This window comes from Schistocerca piceifrons, chromosome 1, assembly GCF_021461385.2.
Source record: "Schistocerca piceifrons isolate TAMUIC-IGC-003096 chromosome 1, iqSchPice1.1, whole genome shotgun sequence".
In the NCBI taxonomy this organism is placed as follows: Eukaryota; Metazoa; Arthropoda; class Insecta; order Orthoptera; family Acrididae; genus Schistocerca; species Schistocerca piceifrons.
In genome coordinates, this window is record NC_060138.1 from 352984298 (window position 1) to 353008575 (window position 24278).

A 24278-nucleotide genomic window follows, 5' to 3' on the forward strand; every position below is an offset into this window, starting at 1 on the left:
CCATAGTCTTCTTCTGGTTCTATATGTCAACAAACATATTCTGTCAGATTTTTGATACACTGGCAAGTTTTTCATTCTAACAGTTTTGTTGTGGTTGAAACAGTGCAGTGAAGGTATGATCTTAACAAGGTTGTTGGTGAACCAAAACTGATTATCTAGATAATACTCAAATATATTGCAAATCAAGAGTATTAAAATTTGGAGGAATGAAACTAGTCATCCATCAACTTATACAGCATAGACTACTTACCGACTGTTTACCAAACGACGTGGGTAGTCTGCGGCGAGGAGCCTTTGCTCTTGAAGCAGTTGGATGAACCAGCATTGCACTACGCTCAATGCTGTCAAATTCTGGAACACCGTCTTTGACAGTGTGCGCTGAACGAGATGGTTTGCTTGAGCTTCCTCCATCAACTCTGTCTACAGTTCTTTGTTCAATAGACTCCTGTCTTAGTGAGGACTGAAATAAGGAGCCCAACCTTTGAGGCTTCTTGATGGGTGGCGGGAGTTGTGGCTTCTTTCCAGGAATTGGTGGGACAGGACTGATCTTGCCTTCTGTGGAAAAAAGTTTTTATGTAGCACAATGCAACATAAGGACATATACTTCTCAAAATAAAATCGCAATTTCAATCTTCTGAATTATTCCCAAAGTAAAAATTGTGAACTTAATTAAGTAAGAAGTCTTCAATGATTTAGTGAAACATTTAAGTTTACCGAATTTTTCTGAAGGGAACGACATATAGTTCTCAGCCTTTTCAAAGTGAATAATCAATTTGTTTAATGTGTAAACCATCTAGACTAGCTGCAACATTATGCAATTAATGTGTCTCAGTATACTGAAGCAGCATATAGCACACTTCACTAGCACACTAATATTTCCCCATATCACCTGGATTTAGTTTCTTACCAGACTCTTTCTAGTTCCACATAGGGAGGAATTGTAGTTTACTCAAAAACTTATTTTTGATTCAGCCTTTCTCTTTCAAATGATGTATTCAATCATCCACAGAACACACATCCATATCAAATATGGGTCTGTAATTTACGTCTCTTCCTAACCTCCTGAACTGCAGTATTAAAATGTGATTAATCAATGAGCAGGGTATGTGTTGGTAACATAAGGGTTTATAACAGTTCTTACAGGAGTTCCTAAATGAATCAAATACAAAATCCTTAATAGGCTTAAATCTCTTTGTGCACTCCCTCCCCCCCCCCCCTTTCCAATATATACCAGGCTATAAAGTTTCCATTCAAAGCTGTACAGTCCAGGCAATCACGCAAAATCACTGTGAGCAATGAAGCAATTCACCAACACACCAGGTTGAAGATACATATTTGGTAAAATATTATGTCCTGCTGTGTGAAAAAATCTTAACTGCCTACTGCACATCCTCGGTCGATAGGAATAATCAAACCTTCGAGGCCTCTTTTAAGGAACCAAAGATGTGATAATCACGTACGGGGAATCTTGCGTCAAATTTTGACCAGTGTGGAACTTGGTGCACCATTCCACAATGGTGGTTTTCAAACAATGGTGGTTTTCAACGGACATGCTGTGCATGGCCTTCTGACCACAACTGTGGTGTGAACACAGCAGCAGACTCACTGATGTTCATGTACTGTACTGGCTAGATAAAACTAGGAAAACCAATTAACATGGATGAAACACAGAATGATTCAAGATGTATACTATCAGTCAAAAGCCGAGTACATACCCTAAACAACCATTAATAGTAGTTAATTTACATTCTATACTTAGGAATTGCAGTAAAGCAACATATTAATTATAGTAACCATTACATGAATGTCAAGAACTGCCTTTCCCATTATAGTATTCATTTGTTTGTTTGTGTACCAGTGTTAGTTAAAATTTAGGTGTTATTGCAAACACCATCTGATCTCTTAAATTAGTGGTAATCGTGTCCAACTGCTACACAGAGGATCATCTGGGTTCAATTTCTTTTATCACAAGGGATTTTTCCTTGGAGGGGAATTGAATTTCACTCTGCAATGTGATACTAACTGAGGAGCTACTAGAATAAGAAGTACTTGCTCCAAGGTATGGAAAACTGGTAAGTTGCATGCTCACCACATCACCTCCACACTGCATCCTAATGACACTACTGGCAGATAATGGTAAGGTGGCAGTCATAATCACACAGTTATTAAGTATGGAACATGATGTTTTTACTATGTAAAAGACAGACAGAGAGAGAGAGAGAGAGAGAGAGAGAGAGAGAGAGAGAGAGAGAGAGAGTGTAGGCCCTGGGAGCAGTAATACCCACGAAGAGCCGCAAGTATCTCATCAGAAACATCAAGTAACACACAATGGGTCAGAGCTCATTCTTTCGACAATAGGTGTGTCTTTAAGCGAAAGTCAGCTGCTGCAATTTAAATTGTTGACTTGCATCAGGCCATTGAGCCACACAAAATTATTGTATCATAATTGTCTTGACTTTAAAACTAGGATGCTGACTTATTTCGCATACTCCTTGTTGCCCTACAGAATTTTTTTCTTGGCAGCACCAAATGAGGTTGTGCTGTGGTTAAGGTACTGAAGTCACAATGAAGAGGAATGGAATTCACACCTCTATCCAGTGTTACTCATGTTTACCTAATTCTATTAAAGATGAACATTACAATGGTTCCTTTGGAAAGACACTACATGATTCTTTCTCTATGCTTGTCCTATTTTCAGTTATGTCTCTAGTGACCTTGTCATAAGAAAGACATTTAACCCTAACTATTCTTCCTTCCTCCCTTCAAATATTTCACTCCAACATGGTAGTAAATGCATAAAATGACACACACCCAGAAGAGAAGACTACTTTGAAAGGTACGTAATAGAAGGGTGAGGTTACATTAACTCTGTCACTATTTTTCAGCAAGGGATAGAGCAGGATTAAATAGGTTAAGCAAAAACCGCCATCTCTATTTATAAGGTACTTGCTAATTTAGTTTGAACTGACTCCTGAACAATTCTATCCTAATAGCTGGAAGTGCATGTCAGAATCTCTATGATATAGTATTCCTTAGGATGACTAGTGCCAAGACAACGATCTGCAATAGCAGATTTGCTCAGCTGTGTTGAATGAATGCGACATTTATGCTCAGTACACCAGTCCTCTGTAAGCCTGATAGTCTGACCAACATATGACATGCTGCAACTGTGAGGAATACGATGGACACCTGCCTTAAGCAGACGAAAATAATCCTTTACTGAACCCAAAGGTAGGGCGAAGGGTGGGGGGAATTCACATCATAGTGGAAATACTACCTGTGCATGGCAAAAAGGTGATAGACTTTGGCAACACCTTGGATCATCATCATTCACATTGTCCATGGTTGGTCGATAGCACAGTGTGCATTTCATCTGTCTTTCGCCACGTAACAACTTACTAGAATATCATTCATTCAGACCAGAGTAGCGACATGTTTTGCTACATGAAATGCTAAAGTACCAATGTTACTCACAATTGGCCTAAGAGAAACCCCTTCCTGGTCGATCTTTGGAAGACAATATAACCTAGGGTGAACAGCACAATGAGAATTAAGACTCCTAATAGTATCCTGCGAGAAGGAACTTGTCTTAATAAGGCTGTTAGTCCCTCTCTCTCTCTCTCTCTCTCTCTCTCTCTCTCTCTCTCTCTCTCTCTCTCTCTCCCCCCCCCCCCCCCCCTCTTCCACTTCTTGTAGGGGTCAGCAGCAATGCTGCGATATGCTGAATCAGACAGTGAGCACTGCACTTTTTGAAGATAATCCTGTTTGACATGAACAACAGAACAATGGTAGCATTGCTTTTGCCCTCACTTAAAACAACAATATCCAGATCATCTCGACGTAAACATAAAGCACCCCTTTTTGCTACTTTTGTATTAGGCTTGGGTGAATGTGCACCAGCCTACACATGACATGACACTCTTGTAGTCCTCTTTACAGCTTTATGAGGTAGTTCAAAAAGAGCCTGTTCAACAAAACTAATTAAATCAACCGCTGACAAAAACTTTTCATCAGTGTAAAATTTAAACCTTTTCCTAGCATAGATATAGCTGCATTGTCAAAATCTTTCTCCCTAATATTTGTTGCAGTACGTCAAGATATAGTATTAGACTCTTGAATCATAGAATTGTTCAAGCTTCACCAAATGCCGGGCAGTTACAGAATGAAATTCCCAGCCAGATTGCAGACAAGATGGACTGTCCACCATATTCCAAGAGAGCTGATATTTTTAATTCAATCATTAAATGAACTCAAACAATTCCTTGGAAACTAAATCAAGCTTTTAACAAGTGTAATGGATCTTTTCACACTCAAGAGATGGGTCAGCGCAATGCTTGATGTGACAGGTGGAAGGGAAATTAAAATGATGTACAGCTTTTACAGATGTTTAAAAAATATTTTGATCAGGAAAAATCAAAAATGAGGAAGCACGCTGCGATCTTGCTCTACTTTGGCACCGTTTATCCAATGTCGACAAGCAATGATACATTTGCTCCACGTAGAGGTAAACAATGTGAGACCCGAGTTTCTCCCTGCATACACTATGTTCAAGTAACTTACATGGATGCAGCTGGGTGACATAATTGACAACCACTGACAGAGTTCATGCTACTTTACCCATTAATCATTAATTTTCATGACTGATCTTTCCATAATTGCCCTGAAAACCTAGGTTTCAAAATCCCTTGCAGCACAGAGCTTACTTGCTACAATTTTGCCTTGAAAATGACAAGTTGTGCATCTATCTAATTATTGGCAGTTGTCTGCAATGTCACACAGCTGTATTCCTGTCAGTTATTTGAACACAGTATATGTTGGGAGAAACTCAGGTCTCACAGTAGTCCACCTTGCTGCAGGCCCCAGTTGTTGCTCAATTGCAAAATGGCAGGAGAACAGCTCTAACAGTAGTCTTTCAATGCCAACTGCTTTTAATGTACCTTTTCGCCGATATTGATGCTTATGCAAAAGTTTGGTATGACGTAAGATAGTAAACCAAACCAAGAAATTAGATTTGCAGTAAAATTACACAGTAAATCACGAAGAAGAGTCAGATGAATACATTGATTGCAAGCATGAGAGAGTAATCTCTAACCTGAAACCCAGACATTCAAATGAAGTTTAAGTGGCCACTTCATTTAAATTTTGCAACAGAACAACAACAGCAGCAGCAGCAGCAGCAATAACAAAACAACAACAACAATGACAAAAATTAGCTTCAGACTTCAGTCTGGTGAACTTTTGTAACTGATATGTTTTGATAAAAGGTGTTGCACTATTCCATTATGCATATCATTCAGAAAGAGATTCTGCTGTAAAAGTTAACTTCAAAATTTCTCATAAGATAGCTGGCAATTTGAATCATTTTCTGAAGGTGCCTTCATTGAAGTCTACATTTTAATAGTGGGACAATAACTATGACAACAACCACAGCCAGTGTCCCTTTCACTGTGGCAAACTGAAGACTTAGCAAAAGATATGTAGGAGAAAGTATCAATTTATATAGAAGTTCCTTTCTTTGCATCTGGATGAGTCTTTGAACTTGACAGGTACAGCTCAGTCAGTTATTTTTATGAGAACAGTGAATGAAATACTGGAAGTTTGTAAGTAGCTGTTAGATCCCATTGCACTGAAGAACACAACACGTAAATGTAAGTTTGATGCCCTTTAATTAGTTAAGATGAGGTTTGGTCTACCTTGGACATTATTAACTTCTATAGCAACGGAAGCCACTTATGTCATGACTGGCAAAATAAGTGGGTTAGTAGCATGTATCACAAACAAAAGGTGTAATTCTGCACCTGTGGGCAAGGTGGACTACTGTTCTTGTCTCTTGCACTGTTTATATGATCAGTTTTCACTTCTACATTCCATGACTGACTTGTAAAAATCGTACACTGGTGTACTGACTGATCAACTTTTTAGAGGTATTTTTGAAAGTAATACCTGTCTGTGGTATGAACAGTGTCTCAATGGTAAATCAAATACATCTGTAGATGGTTATTTATTATCTGTTAACTGAAATTCGTGTCTTCATTTCTGCCACAGCCTTTATCAGGAAAAACAAGTCCTTCAGGTTCCAGATTATATCTTTTTTTTTTTTTTTTTAAAAAAAAAGATAATACAGGTTTTTCTGTATTCTTACAAACTATATTTTTCTAACAATATGACACACTATTACGAAGTTTACTTTTCTAGCAATATGTTAAAATGGAAGTAACAGTAAAAAGATAGAATAATCCAACAGAATTATAATACCATGTTAAACTGTTTCTCAGTTTTAAGTGGCTGACTAACAATCAAAGGAAAAATGAGAGGGGTGGACAATCATTCTGATGGCATGGTAGCTACTGTGCTCACTCCATGAGTGGCTGAATGCAGTTACATGCAATTGGAGGTGCACACTGAAATTGCTGGTTAGCTGAATAGTCAAAGAGCAGCAGTACCAGTAGGAGCAGAATGTCTAGGCACACCAGGTGCTCTACAATCCTCCTTATATAATTTAAAAAATGCCGTCTAGTAAAGAAAGTTGAATCTTTTGTATCCTATAGCATCATTCATCACCTACATTGCAAACTGCCTGTCCTTTCGTTAATGGTCATAGTTATTGAGATATTACAAAATTAAGAAACCAATAGCCTGAAATTCGAATAGTTTGCAATGAAAAATGAGAGTTGGTACGAGTTTATGAATGGTGTATTTTTAGGTCATACACTGCAATGTATGAAGAAGTGCAGCTAACATTGTTAAAATTTTCTTTAAACATGAGTAGTATCTCTGTCTCCACTTCTGTCCACGTGGAAGGATTACAGCAATAGTGAACTATTGGTAACATCTTTTGCATCTCATGAACCATGGACCTTGCCGTTGGTGGGGAGGCTTGCGTGCCTCAGCGATACTGATAGCCGTACCGTAGGTGCAACCACAACGGAGGGGTATCTGTTGAGAGGCCAGACAAACGTGTGGTTCCTGAAGAGGGGCAGCAGCCTTTTCAGTAGTTGCAAGGGCAACAGTCTGGATGATTGACTGATCTGGCCTTGTAACAATAACCGAAACGGTCTTGCTGTGCTGGTACTGCAAACGGCTGAAAGCAAGGGGAAACTACAGCCGTAATTTTTCCCGAGGGCACGCAGCTTTACTGTATGATTACATGATGATGGCGTCCTCTTGGGTAAAATATTCCGGAGGTAAAATAGTCCCCCATTCGGATCTCCGGGCGGGGACTACTCAAGAGGATGTCGTTATCAGGAGAAAGAAAACTGGCGTTCTACGGATCGGAGCGTGGAATGTCAGATCCCTTAATCGGGCAGGTAGGTTAGAAAATTTAAAAAGGGAAATGGATAGGTTGAAGTTAGATATAGTGGGAATTAGTGAAGTTCGGTGGCAGGAGGAACAAGACTTCTGGTCAGGTGACTACACGGTTATAAACACAAAATCAAATAGGGGTAATGCAGGAGTAGGTTTAATAATGAATAGGAAAATAGGAATGCGGGTAAGCTACTACAAACAGCATAGTGAACGCATTATTGTGGCCAAGATAGATACGAAGCCCACACCTACTGCAATAGTACAAGTTTATATGCCAACTAGCTCTGCAGATGACGAAGAAATTGAAGAAATGTATGATGAAATAAAAGAAATTATTCAGATTGTGAAGGGAGACGAAAATTTAATAGTCATGGGTGACTGGAATTCAAGTGTAGGAAAAGGGAGAGAAGGAAACATAGTAGGTGAATATGGATTGGGGGACAGAAATGAAAGAGGAAGCCGGCCTGGTAGAATTTTGCACAGAGCACAACATAATCATAACTAACACTTGGTTTAAGAATCATGAAAGAAGGTTGTATACATGGAAGAACCCTGGAGATACTACAAGGTTTCAGATAGATTATATAATGGTAAGACAGAGATTTAGGAACCAGGTTTTAAATTGTAAGACATTTCCAGGGGCAGATGTGGACTCTGACCACAATCTATTGGTTATGACCTGTAGATTAAAACTGAAGAAACTGCAAAAAGGTGGGAATTTAAGGAGATGGGACCTGGATAAACTAAAAGAACCAGAGGTTGTACAGAGATTCAGGGAGAGCATAAGGGAGCAATTGACAGGAATGGGGGAAATAAATACAGTAGAAGAAGAATGGGTAGCTTTGAGGGATGAAGTAGTGAAGGCAGCAGAGGATCAAGTAGGTAAAAAGACGAGGGCTAGTAGAAATCCTTGGATAACAGAAGAAATATTGAATTTAATTGATGAAAGGAGAAAATATAAAAATGCAGTAAGTGAAACAGGCAAAAAGGAATACAAACGTCTCAAAAATGAGATCGACAGGAAGTGCAAAATGGCTAAGCAGGGATGGCTAGAGGACAAATGTAAGGATGTAGAGGCCTATCTCACTAGGGGTAAGATAGATACCGCCTACAGGAAAATTAAAGAGATCTTTGGAGATAAGAGAACGACTTGTATGAATATCAAGAGCTCAGATGGAAACCAAGTTCTAAGCAAAGAAGGGAAAGCAGAAAGGTGGAAGGAGTATATAGAGGGTCTATACAAGGGCGATGTACTTGAGGACAATATTATGGAAATGGAAGAGGATGTAGATGAAGATGAAATGGGAGATACGATACTGCGTGAAGAGTTTGACAGAGCACTGAAAGACCTGAGTCGAAACAAGGCCCCCGGAGTAGACAATATTCCATTGGAACTACTGACGGCCGTGGGAGAACCAGTCCTGACAAAACTCTACCATCTGGTGAGCAAGATGTATGAAACAGGCGAAATACCCTCAGACTTCAAGAAGAATATAATAATTCCAATCCCAAAGAAAGCAGGTGTTGACAGATGTGAAAATTACCGAACTATCAGCTTAATAAGTCACAGCTGCAAAATACTAACACGAATTCTTTACAGACGAATGGAAAAACTAGTAGAAGCCAACCTCGGGGAAGATCAGTTTGGATTCCGTAGAAATACTGGAACACGTGCGGCAATACTGACCTTACGACTTATCTTAGAAGAAAGATTAAGGAAAGGCAAACCTACGTTTCTAGCATTTGTAGACTTAGAGAAAGCTTTTGACAATGTTGACTGGAATACTCTCTTTCAAATTCTAAAGGTGGCAGGGGTAAAATACAGGGAGCGAAAGGCTATTTACAATTTGTACAGAAACCATATGGCAGTTATAAGAGTCGAGGGACATGAAAGGGAAGCAGTGGTTGGGAAGGGAGTAAGACAGGGTTGTAGCCTGTCCCCGATGTTGTTCAATCTGTATATTGAGCAAGCAGTAAAGGAAACAAAAGAAAAATTCGGAGTGGGTATTAAAATTGATGGAGAAGTAATAAAAACTTTGAGGTTCGCCGATGACATTGTAATTCTGTCAGAGACAGCAAAGGACTTGGAAGAGCAGTTGAATGGAATGGACAGTGTCTTGAAAGGAGGATATAAGATGAACATGAACAAAAGCAAAACAAGGATAATGGAATGTAGTCTAATTAAGTCGGGTGATGCTGAGGGAATTAGATTAGGAAATGAGGCACTTAAAGTAGTAAAGGAGTTTTGCTATTTGGGGAGCAAAATAACTGATGATGGTCGAAGTAGAGAGGATATGAAATGTAGGCTGGCAATGGCGAGGAAAGCGTTTCTGAAGAAGAGAAATTTGTTAACATCGTGTATAGATTTAAGTGTCAGGAAGTCATTTCTGAAAGTATTCGTATGGAGTGTAGCCATGTATGGAAGTGAAACATGGACGATAAATAGTTTGGACAAGAAGAGAATAGAAGCTTTTGAAATGTGGTGCTACAGAAGAATGCTGAAGATTAGATGGGTAGATCACATAACTAATGAGGAAGTATTGAATAGGATTGGGGAGAAGAGAAGTTTGTGGCACAACTTGACCAGAAGAAGGGATCGGTTGGTAGGACATGTTCTGAGGCATCAAGGGATCACCAATTTAGTATTGGAGGGCAGCGTGGAGGGTAAAAATCGTAGGGGGAGACCAAGAGATGAATACACTAAGCAGATTCAGAAGGATGTAGGTTGCAGTAAGTACTGGGAGATGAAAAAGCTTGCACAGGATAGAGTAGCATGGAGAGCTGCATCAAACCAGTCTCAGGACTGAAGACCACAACAACAACAATGATTCAAAATATTGGAACAAGTTTTTGGCAAATGCTAACATGCAAAACTTTCTTATCTACTGCCATATACAGGTACCTATAGGTTTTTTTAACAAAATAATATAATTTTATCTGTGTAATAAATAGCCAGTGAAATGAATATTGGTGTGGGTTTGCAACAGCACAAGTGAACAAATTATGCATTAATTTTTATACCAATGATGAAGTTTTGTTTATGAGTGATTGGCCCATCTTCTGTTTGTTGTTCAGTGATCCACTATTTGAGGACTCCAACTGATTGATTAATTAATCAATTAGTTAATTAATTGAGGGCAGGAGAGATTATCGGACTAAAAGGCGAGGTCATCAGTCCAGTGATTATAAAGTTAGCATGGAAGAGAGAGGGTCCGCTAAAAGTGGCTGGATGCAGTCGAGGACTCAAACTATAAACTGAGGAACTTAAAACACAAACTGTAGAAGGTATGAAAGGGTACCCAAAATCTAAAAACTGGGAAAACAGATTGATAAAAAGAGTGGTCTTAGCAACGGGCAGTGGTCGTGGGTGACAGACTGAGATAACATGAAGGGAGGCCTCAACCACACCACCCTGCTTGTGTTCCAGGAGTAAAGCAAAATCTTATATCTAAAAATAAAAATCCCTTTCATGGAGGAAACTGAGTATGAAAGGCCATAAGAAGGGGACATTCCACCAACATATGTGATACCATCAGTCTCGCTCCACAACCACATTGTGAGGGTGGTTTATTATGGAAGAAGAAACAATGAGTTAGCCTGGTATGACCAACTTTTAGACGGCATAAGACTGTGGACTGCTTCCGAGACGAGTGGCAGGAAGAGTGCCAAACCACAGTAGACTCTCTGATTATGTAGAGCTTATTACTGAGAGAAGTAGCACATCAAATGTCATTCCATTTTTGGGCAGAGAGATTTGATGTAGATATGCATATCGGCAGCTGGAATCATGAAAGGAACAGCCAGCCAGTTCATTCCCTGGGATATCCACATGACTTGTGACCCAGAGAAAGACAACCAGGTGGGCGGCTCAGCCAAAGGCAGAGAGAAGGTCATGGATAGCAGAGGCCAAAGGGTGGTCAATAGCCTGCACGCTGCTCACTGAGTCGGCACATATTAAAACACTCTGGAGGGAAGACTAAGAAACAAATTGGAGGGTCCTGTTGATGGCTAGGACCTCTGCTATGGACATAGTACATGATCCCAGCAATAGATGGTTTTCTAACCCAGGAGACATGAAAGCATATCCTGCCTTGTCTATCGTCTTAGAACCATCAATATAGAAGATGGTGGTACCCTGGAACTCCGCAAGAATGGAATGTACAAGAAACCAGAAAATCATATGGGCGATGAAGATCTTAGGGCCCTGGAATAGGTTAGTCCTAATCCGTGGTGTAGGCACAACCCAAGGGGGGGGGGGGAGGGGGGGGGGGTGGAATACAGGGGGTGCATTCCAGTAAGTGGAGATGGAAATCCCAATAGAGATAACCGGCAATCCCACCAGTGAGCCATTATCAGGAAGGAGAAATCCCCCATTTGCAAATAGGACAGGGTACATGGGATGGTCAGGGAATTGGCGAATGGCGATTGCGTAAGAAACCAGGAATTGGCTCCATCGCATTTGTAGAGGGGGAATCAATGCTTCTGCGAGGAGATTGTCAACGGTACTAGTGCAAGAAGCACCAACAGCCAGACGCACCCCTCAATGGTGAACAGGGTCAAGTCTTCAGAGCTGAAGGAGCCGCTGAGTCATAAACCTGATTACCACAATCTAGTCTGTACAAGACCAGAGCATGGTAAAGATGGTGAAGAGTAGTACGGTCTGCACCCCATGATGTGTGGACCAGGAGGTGGAGAGCATTAAGTTTCTGCACGTATGTAGTCTTCAGGTGGCTTATATGGGCAGCTTTTTACCAAAAATAAGGGCCAACAAACGGGACTGTGCTACAACACCAAGGAGCTGGTCACCTAAATAAAGTTCTGGTTATGGAGTACTGTGGGTCGACAACAAAAATGCATAAATGCGTTTTGCAGGGAGAAAACTGGAAGCCATGGAAGACGCTCCACATAGAGGCCCATCAGATAGCACCTTGGACCCGGCACTCAGCAGATGCTCCTGAGAAACATCATAGACACAGAACACTGAGGTAACCACAGGCCCAACAGAGGTTATAAGCCCACTGATGGCTAAGAGGAAGAGTGTGGCACTTCACACAGAATGCTATAGGATACAGTTCTCCTGAATCCATGTGGTGCTGAGTGAAAAGCCAACTTGAACCCAGAAGAGCCGTTGGGATAAAAACTCTCGAATAAAATTTGGAAGAGGGCCACAAAAGCCCCAGTTGTGGAGGGTAAATAACGTGTGAGGGTGCCAAGTCATGTCATATACCTAATGTAGGTGAAAGAAGACCACGACAAGGTGCAGACAGTTACTGAAAGTCTGTTGGAGTGCTGTTTCCAATCTGAGTAAATGGTCCGTTGGAGATGGGGCCATATTATGTGAAGAGGTAAGAGCCTGCAAAAATTCTCATCCTGTGAAGAGTTCATTATAAAGTTCAGCTTGGTGGGGGTTGATACAGATACGGGTCTGTCCAACTCAGTATTTCTGCTAGAGAAAGGTAACAGGGAAGGAGGAGGACACCAATGCTGTCGCACAGTGTCGTGATGTGTTCTGCAAGGATTAATGGATCAGTACACAGAGAGCCTTGGAGGGTAAGACCCTGGACAGGTGACTATTGCTGGCAGCCCAGAAGGCTATGAAGCTTGGATCAAATCTGTGATAAAGAGGCATACATCCCCAGGACAGAAAAATAGCACTCCCAGCATTCCTTCTTACTCCGATGAATAACGTAGAGAGCCTTAGCAAAGAGATGCTTAAAAGCAAGAAGGCTGGTCTTTGAAGGATATCATTTAAATCATTGCAACACACGTCACTGGTTCTAGATAGCAACTGCTACATCCTTGGTCCACCACAATGCCGGTTGATGACAATGGGTACTGGTGGATAGTGGGATAGCAGTGCCGGCAGCATGAAGAAGATGGCAGAGATGTCTTGCAAGATGCATCAATGCAATCTGAGAGAGAGATGTCAAAGCATACAGCAGATGTACATAAAAGCCAACTGGCTCTGCGGAATGCCCAACATGGGAGCCTATCAGTGGCAGAGGAATGAGAGAATCACAAGAAAATGGTCACTGTCACAAAGATCATAATGGGATGACCAGTGTAGGGAAGTTGCAAGAGCAGGTGAGGAGATCATGAGATCAATAGCAGAAAGGGTGCTGTGAGAAACAGTGAAGCGGGTAGGGGAACTGTCATTGGGGAGACACAAACCGAAGTCTGTAATAAGTTGGTCATTTAGAAGGCCCCTACCCATCGAAGTGGCACGCTCACACAGATGGTGGTGTGCACTGAATTGCTTGAGCAGGAGGTACAGTGGTGGAATAGCAGTATTACGGCAGGCAGGTCAACATAAAGAAATGGCCAACCAGGAGGGAGGTAGACATTGCAAATGGTGATTGCTGGACTTGTTTGCACTTTTACTGCTATTGCTTCCAAGTTGGTATGAAGGGGGATCCAGTCACTAATGACATCAGTGCGAACCACTGAGCAGACCCCTACAGATGCTATCCCGGGGCTGGCAGAGTTCCAACAGAACACTCGATAACCACGAAAAGTTGGACGGTGGTCATCACGGAAGTGAATTTCCTGAGGTGCAAGACAGAGTGTGGAGAAAGAGGAAATGAGTTATTGAATTTCCAGTAGGTGACGATAATATCTGTTGCATTTTCATTAGATTACCTTGTGGATACAGTCCAGGGTAGACATATAGAAGCTGAGGGGGCCGGTCATGTCACCTGGTCAGTGGTTGCCACCAATGAGGATGGCATGACATCCATAAAAACTGGTTCTGATTTGGGATGAGGAGGAGGGGGCGAAGCCTCCCGGGAAGCCGAGGAAGCCTTGTCCTGTGACCTGGTGACCTGTGTTGCTGCTGCTGCTCCTCCCCCCCCCACCTCTGAGGGAGGGAAATGGTGTTATCAGTAAGGGCAGCAATGTTTGATTGGACAGAGAGGGAGCGGCTTTGGGGCCATCAGAGCATGGGTCCCTCATCTGACCCAAGGTTGTAGGCCTTCTACCTCGAGAACGCTGGGGAGGGTAGTTCTGAGAGGGAGCCCCATCTTTAGCAGGAGCCAGAGAAAAGGATTTCTTCCCTGGATGAGGAGAAGGAAGGGGAGGGGGAGCAAGAGTAGGGGGAGGAGTAGGAATGTTTCCTTGAGGGGAAGGGAGCTGAGACACCAAGGATGAGAAAAGGGAAGGGGGGGGGGGGGCAAGACTGGGTTAAAGAGGAGGGGAAGATATAATGGAGGCAAAGGTAGAGAAGAGATGCACAGGATGAAGACTGTCAAACTTCTTCCAGGCCTCAAAACAGATGAGACAGTCTAAGACCTTTATTTCCTGAATTCTTTTTTCCTACATGTACACTGGACACTGGACACTCCAATGGGCTTGGAGAAAGGAGACCAGAACAGTTTACACAGACAGTGGGGTGCAAGGGCTCCCCACATGAAGAGGGCGGCCACTTTTCACCATAGATGGGAGTGGCATTGCATTGCGAGGACATGCGGCCAAACTTGAGACAATGGAAGCAACGAGTGGGAGGTGGAACATACAGTTTCATGTCACACCATTACCTTGACCTTCACAGGCAGGGAGTCCCCCTCAAATGCCACGATGCAAGTGCCAGTGTCTACACTCTACACAATGGGCCTTAGGGCCTCTCTGGGTACACCAAACAAAATAATTGACATGAGGGGGAGGGGAAGTGAGGGGGAATGTTAGGAAGTGAGAGAGTGTGTGAATCTGAGTTTTAGTTCACACTGAATGACATTTTCTGAAAAATGTCAGCCATGTTTCCAGTCACATTTAAGTATCTATTGACAACTCAATGCCTCAACTTTACAGCAAGTGAGCATCTTTACTTCTTCTGTCATTTGTATTTGTGTAGACTTTGCCATTACCATATAAATACTTTTTTTTTTACCTGATCGAGCTGCAGCTACCTCTGGGGGCTTCTTCTGTGGTGCTTCTGTTGAGTCAAGCTTGCTTATACCAGACGGGATGACAGGTTTTGTAATACTGTCTCTAACTCGATTTGTTGTTGTTTGAGTCTTTGCTGGCGGGCGTTCACTTTTCTTTGGTTGCTGCATACAGATAATGTCAAACTACAATTAGATAATTTGCTTTAAATTACTAGGTAAATATGAGGTGTGACAATAAAATAATGGGACTACTGATGTAAAACATGTTACTGCAAAAACATACCTATTTAGTTACTGTGACAATATATTGCCTTCCCCTATCCCTAAAACACTTAATGCAACCTTTCCATTGATGAAAACAGTGCGGAAGTTTTTCTCTGTGAGTTCCTTTATTATTCATGCCACTTTTTCTTTCACTGATTCAATGGACATAAATCTCTCCCTTTTAATGCAGATTTGATGCTGAGGAATAGATAAAAGTCACACGGTGCTAGGTCAGGCAAATAAGCTGGGTGGTTTAACACTGGAATGCTGTACTTGGCTAGGGACCTCTTAACAGATGATATGAGCTGGTGCAATGCATTACTACATAACCCATGACTTGTTCTTCCACAATTTGGGTAATTTTTTCTATTAATTTTCTCACAATGGTGAGCAAGAGGCTTCACTTAGAAATGTCAACTAATAGTTTGACTTTTAGGAACCAAGGGAAGATATACAATTCCATGAATGAAACTTCCTGGCAGATTAAAACTGTGTGCCCGACCGAGACTCAAACTCGGGACCTTTGCCTTTCGCGGGCAAGTGCTCTACCAACTGAGCTAGCTCAGTTGGTAGAGCACTTGCCCGCGAAAGGCAAAGGTCCCGAGTTCGAGTCTCGGTCGGGCACACAGTTTTAATCTGCCAGGAAGTTTCATATCAGCGCACACTCCGCTGCAGAGTGAAAATCTCATTCTGGAATTCCATGAATGTTTGAAGGGGGGGGGAGGGTGTAGAAGTGGGGAATCACTTTGAATCCCGATTTGCCCATTCAAGCTTTTTTGCTTTTGGTGAAGCTGGGTCCTTATAGGGCATGGGTTGGCACTTAGTTTTTGGATCATAAGTGAAAAACCAAGATTTGTCACGTTATCAATCTTTCCAAGAAACAAGGCATATTTCCATGTTATTCAAAATATCAGTACAAACATTTGTACTAGCTGCTTTTTTTTTCAGATGGTGAGAATTTTTGGCACTTTTGCACTCATTTTTCTGATGTTAAGTTAGTCATGTTATTTTTGCCGTCTGTATTCTTTGACAATTCCTACAGTTTAGCAATTGATGTAATAAAGTCAGATCAAATCATATTACATACTTTTTTGATACTTTCATTTGTTTTTGATGTTTAAATGTGTCCTGTGAGTCATATTCAATGTATTCTCAGCCATATTGGAAATGCCTGAACCACTCAACTCATGTACGTGATGAACAGTCTTCACCATACACTGTTTTTAGTGAAAGACCTATTTCAGTAGCAGTTTCACGACAATTTGTTGCTCTATTAGTACACTTATAATTTTTCTGGCAAAACGAAATAACAGCTCTTATACAAATGAAGGCCATGGCCACACTGATCAGTCTGCAGACACCAGATGTGCTACATTCGAGTGAGAAGGCTTTGCAGCTATTGGTGTTTCATCTTCAGCACATGTGTACTTACTATGTGATAGCAGCAGCCCCTTCATTTTATAGCCACACCTCTTTAAGTTTTGTAATGCAACAGTGCTGGGTTTCATTCTTACACACTCTTATCACCATAAATAACAGAAGCATGACATGACACACTACATACACACACATTAATCAGCCTTCACCAAGGCAGTTAAACGTAAGACACCTGACACCCAAGCTACCAAAATGGAACTGATTAGAAAAGGATGAACCTGGCCGTGAGCTATACATATAAAACAAAAATAAAAACTGAAGTAAAATTATTTAAAGACACATCATGCTAAAAGAATGACAAGTTTACATGTTGTGCTAACTGGAAGACTGCCTGTCTGCACTGGGCTGCAAAAATTTACACACCATGAAAACATGAAATCCTACTAACACAAATAAGAATTTTAAAAAAAATTTATTTCACTAACATTTGGAGCGATGTACATGCTTTCGAAAGGTGAAAGTTAGAGATGGATTGGCCTTCATTAACGAATATGAAAAATACCCCAACTTTACACTGTGTAAAAATTGAAGTCAGGGTACAAAATGTTTAAAATCACAAAGAAACAGATAAACTGGTCAGTATCGGGAGGTGCAGCTTACAGCACAATATAAAAGTAAGTTAATTTTCAGAACTATAGGGTCCTCCTCCTGGAAGGGCTGAGGAAATCCTTAGGTGAGTTTGGAAATACTGGGTGGGGCAGCTCCAGTCACACAAACCAAGGCTAAGAGTGAACTACCTCCTTAAATTTGAAAAACTGCAGACCCTATATGGCACTGAACTGCTCTAGGGTAATCCTAGAGATGTTTTTGGAAAGGATCAGAAGGCAACACTGGAAGTGTGGAATTCTTTGAATGCCTGCAAACGATTATCTTGGGGGATGATTTCTTGGATGTTGTGGTCAGTACTTTCCAGACAAGATTCCATGGTCACATTATTGTTTTTCATTCAAGACTGTGGTGTCATGGTATTTTAAGATTGTTCTTTAAGTCAGCCTGTTCCAGCACTGTCCCATGTGGCACAGGAGCCTCCAGGCACACTTCAGATCATCCAAGGGCAAGTGCAGTTAGTACAGCCTACTTGTCAGGCAGCACTATTGTGTGCGTTCGGTGTATGTGGGAGTCACTTTGCCACCACTGTCTATTCACACAATGATGGGGCAGCATGGCTGCATACACTACCCACAGGGTCTCCAACTGCAGACATGTCAGCTTTTTGCCAAACTATGCCTGTAGGAACCTGGCTGCCTGCAGATGGTCACTGAAGTCTGAACAGCCTCCTCTACGTGAATGAAAGGAGATTTTTAATAAAGGCATCAAAGTTAAATTTAGATGTGAGACTGAAGGTTAAGCATTTCAATAAAACAAATGTTTTCAGAACTACAAGAGAACTGGATGTGAGAATTAGGAACAAATTGTGGTTAGTATTGTAAGGTCACATGATGTGATTGTACCTTTCAATGGTCCTGGTTTGAAGGTGTGTTCAGTACAATAGGTTAAGTAAGGGGACAGTGTGGATTTGTTAGCTATGATAAGGTATGGTTGTGTGTTGAGGGCAGTGTTGTGGATTATTGTCATGGGAGAAGAGACACCACTTTTGAGGATTTGAGTTGGATAGCATCGTTAGATAGTGGGCGGCACTTTGTTAGACTTTACGACTGGCTTCAAGGATGAAGGTTCTGAGTATGTACACAAATCCAGGCATTGCACTATGAAAGATTTTAAACAGAGATAAGAGCCTTTGAAACTAATGGAAGAAGGGGAGATTTGCGGAGGCAGTTTATGGGTGAATGATAAGGTGGGTAAGGGAGTACCTGTTACGTCGGTAGTAATAAAGTCAAAGATAGGTTGGAGCTGGCATAATCAATATCACATCAGGCAGGGGGGTTACCCCCATAGTAACTGATGTTATTGAACTTAGCATATGTTAAAATTCAGGAGTAAGTAAGAAACACACTTTTTTGTTTTCACCCAAAAAATTCCTGCCCCTAGATACAGGCCTCCAAAGATGACACTGCAAACACCATTTTGAAGATGTTAATTTCAGAATTTTTTTAAAAATGTTGTATCTCTGTAACAGTTTTAGATATTTTGTTCGAGTTTTCTTTATTTTAAAGATAATTCCTTTATGATTACAAAGGTGTCCTCCATTTGGACATGTCTGTCAAAGTTCTTTTACTGTTGCCTTTTGAATCTTTATAATTTACAGAATTTTTTTAAAAAATGCCAATCCAGTAAAGTTGGGGTTTTTTCCCGTTGATTGGTACCATGTAGTACTATATTCTCTGTAAAGGAGAGCTTTTACTTTTAACTTGGACAGGTTTTATTTTGAAAAATGATTTTTTTTATCTTTCAAGTGTAATGTGTGTCTTCATTGAAGTTGTTTCTTACTAATTTATTTGTTACAATGTTTATTTCTATTGTCTTTCTTGCAGTTATTTCTTTTCACTTTCATCATAGCAGATATTTCTTTTCACTTTCATCATAGCAGATATTTCTTTTCACTTTCATCATAGCAGATATTTCTTTTCACTTTCATCATAGCAGATATTTCTTTTCACTTTCATCATAGCAGATATTTCTTTTCACTTTCATCATAGCAGATATTTCTTTTCACTTTCATCATAGCAGATATTTCTTTTCACTTTCATCATAGCAGATATTTCTTTTCACTTTCATCATAGCAGATATTTCTTTTCACTTTCATCATAGCAGATATTTCTTTTCACTTTCATCATAGCAGATATTTCTTTTCACTTTCATCATAGCAGATATTTCTTTTCACTTTCATCATAGCAGATATTTCTTTTCACTTTCATCATAGCAGATATTTCTTTTCACTTTCATCATAGCAGATATTTCTTTTCACTTTCATCATAGCAGATATTTCTTTTCACTTTCATCATAGCAGATTTTTCTTTTCACTTTCATCATAGCAGATTTTTCTTTTCACTTTCATCATAGCAGATTTTTCTTTTCACTTTCATCATAGCAGATTTTTCTTTTCACTTTCATCATAGCAGATTTTTCTTTTCACTTTCATCATAGCAGATTTTTCTTTTCACTTTCATCATTGCAGATATTTCTTACACTTTGTTGTATGTAGTAGTTTGTCAGTTTCTTTGTTCTGGTTTTTCATTGCAGGTTTCTGTATTGTAGTTGTTCAGTGCTAATTTGTTTAGTGAAGAGGCTTTAAGAAATCTGAGCCCATCCAGTGAGTTCTGTGTTTTTGTGAGGAATTTGCCAGTTGACACAGTTGCAGTGTGTTTTGCAAAAAAGACTGTTTGATATGTTTTCTGACTGGGGCCACAGGAGAGAAGTGTGTTGACTTTTTGCATATCCATAAAAGAGTGATATATAAGACCAACCAAAAAGCAGACTTTGTTCAGGTTGGGAATAAGTGTTCTCATTTGAAGACTGATTCAAAGTGAAGACGTTTCCAGTGACGAGTTTTTGTGTTCTAAATGTTTTGAGAGAATAACAACAACGATAGTATCTGAACGAGGTGAAGCCTCCCGTAATGCAGATGAAGATTTTGCATCAACAGAGGAAGAATTAAATACCCTGAGTCAGTTAACTGCAGAGGTAGGTCTTAGGCCTGTTAAGAAACTGTGGTCAATGAAGTCGAGTCATAAGATTTGTGCATCAAGAAACCACAGAGAAATTTCTGAAGCTATGGATGAATACACTCCAGGAAAACTGACCACACTCTTCGAAGTAGAAATTCCATCTTCAGAAGGAAATGCACCAAAGCACTCTCGCAAGGAATTTTTCACAAATATCAATTCAGCTGTTGAATATTGTGCTTCCTACAGTGCAAAGGAGCAAGTTTTAACTATTACTCCAGAGACATTTTCAAAGAAAACAGTTTTGAACCATGTTCCATCAGTATCAAAGTACATGGTAGACAAATCAAGAAATGTGAGATCTGTAAAAGGAGTCTTTGGAAGGCCAGATCCCTATTATGGTCATCCTGCAGAAGCAGCTCAAGTTCAAATAGTGCAGTCATTTTATATGGAAGATAAATGGGACTGTTCTCACCAGAGTGCCAACAAAAAAGACACTATAACTGAAACAGTTGAGGGTCAAAAAGTTGTGAAAGTGAAGAGGTACATGACCTGCAATATTAATGAAACTTTTGCAATTTATAAGACCAACTATACAACTTCACATACTGGAAGATCAAAACTGTAAGCACTACAACCTAAGAGGGTAATTCCACACCCACGTAGATATCTCTGTTTATATGTGTACTTCATGGATTTTGAACTTTGTGTGAAAGTTACAAAGAACTTACTGGAGCATGTAACATAAGACACCTTGGTTGGGCGTGTGTAGTCATTAGTAGTATGTGATCTAATGTGAGATACTTGTTTGTTTCAAGAATGTGGAGACTGCCCTGGAAAGGAAAGACTGTCTTTACAGATGCTTGGCCTGGAAGACATAGCAGATAACTCTGCAGAAATTACATATGCAACATGGGAGGAAAATAAACTAATTATGAAAACTGTTGCCTTTGACAGTTTTATTGATGAGCTTGGTAAATGGTCAGTAAAAGCAGTAACACAACAGCATCTGAAGAAATTGCAACAACAACACATTGCAGAAATGAAAGGGTGTGTGCAGGCTGAAGATCAACGTTTAGCGATTCACTGTGATTTTGCTGAAAACTGGTCTGTAATTCTCCCACAAGAAGTACACGAATAGCATTGGAATAATCACCAAGTTTCAATTTTTGCAGGAGTGACATTTTTCAAAACATGACCACAAGTGTTGGAGTTATAAGTGATGACACAGGATATGACTCAGCACATGCTTTGCTAGCAATGCACAAAATTCTTCAACTGCAAACGAAGGCAGAGAAGATCATCATAATTTCTGATGGTGCTCCTAGTCACTTTAAAGATCGTTACCAGTTCTTTGAATTGAGTAGCTTGTGCCAACTGACCGGGTATACGAGTGCTACTGGTCACAGGAAGGGGCCTTGTGATGGTGTAGGAGGCCTGCTGAAGCACCATGCCACAAAACAATCTTTCCAGGCTAAGTACAGCTGCAATTTAGAATTCTGAGTATTTTACGAGAGTCGTGAAATCGTACACATTTATAGCCCTCATTCTTTTGCACAAAGAGGAAATCCAAGAATTTCATGAGCAGAAAGAAGAATGGTCCAAACAAATTACTCCTGTGAAAGGAATTTAGAAGACTTTTTGGATTCAAAATGATGGGTGAACTCTTATTGCACACACTATAAAGAGCAAGAAAGAAGAAATTTTGTTCATTCAGCCAACACCTCAAAAACAGCAAGATAATATTAAGATTCACAACCTGAGAAGGGGGATGTTTGTGGCGTGTGTGTATGACTAACTGGTGGATTGCAGAGATTGTAGATACCAGTTATGAGTTAAACGAAATTGTAGTGAACTTCATGCAACCACATGGACCAGCTGCTGGATATAGGTTTCCAGATGAAGAACAGCAGCACCACCATCAGTCCTCAGTTCCTGTTCACAATGTTTCGAAGACTAAGTGCTCCAGTCCTATTGGTTCAACAGGAAGGCATCACACTATATCAAAGGAAGATACTGAAGCAGTGCAACAAATTTTTAGTTCACTGACTGACTAATTTTAGCACATAACAGAGTGCACATACAGGTTTGCAACCATTTAAAATGCTTGAAAAGTGCTTCTCTTACATATCTTTCGAAACTAATTATGTTAACTAAGGCTAGGTTTTGATTTTTATGAGCCTGTTATGTGATAAGGGCAAAAAATTTATATAGTTTATATAAGTTTTCAATCTAGCAGTGGAAGCTCTCCTTTTCAGGGAATGCAGAACACTATGGCACTAACCAAAAGAAAAAAATTATGGATTGGCATTTTTGAAAAAGTTTTTCCATAAATTATTAAAAAGTTCAGAATGCTACAGTAAAAGAACTTTGACAGGTAAGTCCAAATGGAGCATTTCTTTGTAATCATAAAGCAATTATCTTTCAAATAAGAAAACCCTCCAAAAATATCTAGAACTGTTCCAGAGGTCCTGCATTTTAAAGTTTTTTCCAAAATTCGCATCTTCAAAACAGTATGCACAGTGTCATCTTTGGAGGGCTGTATCTTGGAGCAGAAATTTATTTGGAGAAAACAAAAAAACACATATTCTTTACTTAGACCTTCATTTTAACATATGCCAAATTTAGTAACATCCGAGACTATGAAGGTAAGATTTCATTCTAGCCTGCCTGAATTGATATGGACTACGCCAGCTGGATATTATACTTTTACAGAGAGCTGGTACAAAAGGCCACATACTTTTGGAATAAAAGTATGTGAGACTGTAGCTCTTCTATGGTGACAGCACATTTGCAAAATACACTATCTGATCAAAAGTATCTGGGCATCCCTGTGTAATGCAAACTGACCACTAGATGTCCTGAGAGGTGGACCTGCCAGTACAAAATGAGGCAGGGAATACTGTGTTATCAGTAGATAAGCAGTAACAACAGAATGGGTCACTCAGGAGAGCTCACTGGCTGAACTTTGACAGGCCATTTGATGTCACCTGAGTAACAATTCCATTAGGACTATCAACCACTATAAAGCTGCCCAAGCTGGCTGTTGGTGATGTAATAGTGAAGAGAAAATGCAAAGCAAGAACCACAGCTAAACCAAGATGAAGTAGACCTTGCATACTAAAAGACAGTGACCGTCAAACATTGAGAAGGGTGGTTGTAAAATGTTTAACTTAGTAGAAGGACTCACAATTGAGCTCCAAAACAGTGCCACTAAACCAGCTAGCACAATGACAGAGTTGATAACAGTGAGGAACAATGGTTGTGCAGCTCTCCATAAGCGAGACTGTGTGAAGAGCGATACCACTGTGCAAGTGATTCTGACTGATGGATCACGCAGTACCCTGTTGCAATCCAACAGAAAGATTTGGATATGACGAAGTCTGGCAAATGTTACCTGCCATCGTGTGTAGTGCCATGTTTGAAGGAGGTGGTGATGCAATATGGGAGAGTTTTTTTATTATGATCTGGTCCCCTTATTGCACTTAAGCAAACGAAAAATGAAGGATATTAACAGATCTTACAGCATTTTCTGGGGCATACCGCAGAGGAACAGTTTGGGCATAGTGATCGACTGTATCAACCTGACAATACACCCTATCATAAAGCAGAATCTGTGAGGCAATGGTTTGTTGACAGTAACATTTCTGAAATTATTTGACCTGCCCAGAGTCCCTACCCAAAACCAGTGGAACACCTTAGGGATGAGTTAGACTATCGACTTTGTTCCTGACCCCATTGATCAACATAATATCTTTTCTGGTTTTGATCTTTGGGGAAGAATGGGCTGCCATTCCTCCACAGATGTTCAGATTACCCAATGGTAAGT

The 24278-nt window shown here is 40.4% G+C and overlaps 1 protein-coding gene across 3 annotated transcripts in view; it reads right to left on the reverse strand.

The window, feature by feature from the left end:
• LOC124783201 (CD2-associated protein-like) overlaps positions 1-24278 on the reverse strand; it is an 88192-nt gene that overhangs the window by 20035 nt on the left and 43879 nt on the right. For all 3 annotated transcript variants that reach the window (XM_047254003.1, XM_047254004.1, XM_047254005.1), the window contains 2 exons: positions 15188-15347; positions 251-555 (listed from right to left, as the gene is read on the reverse strand). In XM_047254003.1, the coding sequence (XP_047109959.1) occupies positions 251-555; positions 15188-15347 (465 nt within the window). The remainder of the gene's footprint in view (positions 1-250; positions 556-15187; positions 15348-24278) is intronic.